At 45.0% G+C, this 1,958-nt stretch overlaps 1 protein-coding gene across 1 annotated transcript; it reads right to left on the bottom strand.

Annotated features, from left to right (window-relative positions):
• Window positions 1-254: 254 nt before the first annotated feature.
• T265_05398 (hypothetical protein) lies at window positions 255-461 on the bottom strand (the record flags this gene model as incomplete). The annotated part of the gene is made up of 1 exon (XM_009170396.1): window positions 255-461. One exon carries the CDS (start codon window positions 459-461, stop codon window positions 255-257), a length of 207 nt encoding a protein of 68 aa, XP_009168660.1.
• Window positions 462-1,958: the final 1,497 nt, after the last annotated feature.

Here is a 1,958-nt window from a genome sequence, read left to right as displayed (position 1 = left end):
TAAAACAAATCGCAAAAAAATGACGGCAGATGAGGGGGTTTTCAGTCTACGCATATATGCAAAGAAGTGCAACATTTTGACGTTAAAGTTTTCATTTCGGCTACAGGGGTTTTGCAGAAAAATACATTGTGCGTCTAGCCGCTGGCTAGTTTGTCCGCATGCGCGGGAATGCAAAATTATTCCCTGTTTATGCACTTTAATAGAAGCGAGATAGTAACAAAACTTTTGTTGCTGATGTTGGTGTTAACAGTGAATCAGGCCTCAGCATTTTGGCCCGTGACAACTTCGATTACAGATTTGCCAAAATCACGGGCTCGATTCAGTGTAAGGCGACAAGGTGTCTCTTTGTACCTGAGATCACAGGCTACCTTGCACCATGCACCGTCAAGGTCACTCTCAAGGTCACTTGTTAAGTTCTTAAATAACGGCTTCTCGGTCATAACGTCTTCACGTGTCATCATGGCTCGTTGTCAGGCGTCGGAGCGTCGGAGCACCCACCAGTGTTTATCGGATTTCTCTGGTAGCTTTGCAACGAAAAGCACTGCATGTCGACATGTAGACGCCCCATGATGGTCGTTTGACTGCTTTTAATTAATGTTTGACATGAGGCTGTGAAAATCTGTAGACGACTACCAGAAAGCATTTATCTCTATTCCAGACGCTGTTAGTTTGATGAATAGGCTCATCAAACGTTTTTTTCAAAGGCGCCTGACGGCACCACATGCATATCCGAGAGGCTGCTTTAGCTCTGAATCACGTGGAACTCATCGGCAAGGCTAACTGCGTCTCCGGGCCGGTTCCTGCCGAGACCATCACTTTACATGCTCTTGTCGCTCAAAGAGACTCATCGGCTCAGGAGCGTAACCTTGAGTTCATTGTTTGAGCAGTAGCTTTAGGAGCTTGCATCGTCTGCTCTCAGAACCTATGTTGTCCCCTGTTTAAACATTTTTTGATCGTTATAGAGGAAATGGCTTCCAGCAGGGATGCAAGTAGGCATACCATGACACCAAAGCTGCCAATTAGACAAACCCCCTGACTTTGCCTATGACCAGCTCTACTCATTAGACACGGAGCCATCCACTCCAAACAGGCCAGCTTCAGCAAAACTGTGCACCGCTACCCTTTCCTCATTCATCTCCCTCGCTGAACCCTGCAATCTGGTCTGGCTTCTCCGTCTTGAAGCGTGGCGGCAGTATGCTAAGTATGCATAGTCTCCAGAAGACGCAAAGTCAGAAACATTCACGCTAAGTTTTTCCGCTCTAACCTATGCCCCTGTTATTGACGCCAAAGGAAGCGCGTTATTTAGTCTGATGGTACAAGGCATCCCTGAAGCTTTTCACACCCTCACTTTTTCCGGCTAGTTGGCCACTCAAAAAGCCCCCAGCTACAGTGTTTGGCGTTTAAAGCTTGCGAAAATTGGTCACTATAAATCGCTGTAGACTGAGGCAATATTTCCAAATACTTTGTGGTTGATAACTAACCAAACAGTTTCAATAGAGCGACCGTCAGACACCCTTTCTTCCTCGTTAAACCGTAGAGGTATTTTACCAATTACCCCCACTAGTATTCTCATATTATTTAACTCAATACATTGGCAAGAAAATTTTGTTTACCGTCGTACTTGCTGTTAAGTATGACTTTAGGCGGTCACGATTGGCACAGTCTCCATCAATTCAGCATCAAAGGCGTTTGGGAACGCATCATCTGCCTTTTTCGAATGCTATGTGAACGTTAACCCAGAAGTAAACCTGACGAGCCTAGTCAACCTCCATCTGGCTCTCTACCGGCACACACCAGCAACAATGAGTGAAAATTTCGTCGTTCAATCTGTTCACAGAGTATACACGGGCAATTGTTGAATTTTATTGCTCTAACAAAACATTTGAGAGATAGCTCAGCTCTTTTTGCGCACACTTCCTATTTTACATCTAGTCCTAAACATGACATCAATTTATACC

The sequence above is a fragment of the Opisthorchis viverrini genome, assembly GCF_000715545.1.
Source record: "Opisthorchis viverrini unplaced genomic scaffold opera_v5_101, whole genome shotgun sequence".
In the NCBI taxonomy this organism is placed as follows: domain Eukaryota; kingdom Metazoa; phylum Platyhelminthes; class Trematoda; order Opisthorchiida; family Opisthorchiidae; genus Opisthorchis; species Opisthorchis viverrini.
This window is presented reverse-complemented; position numbering and strand designations above follow the sequence as displayed.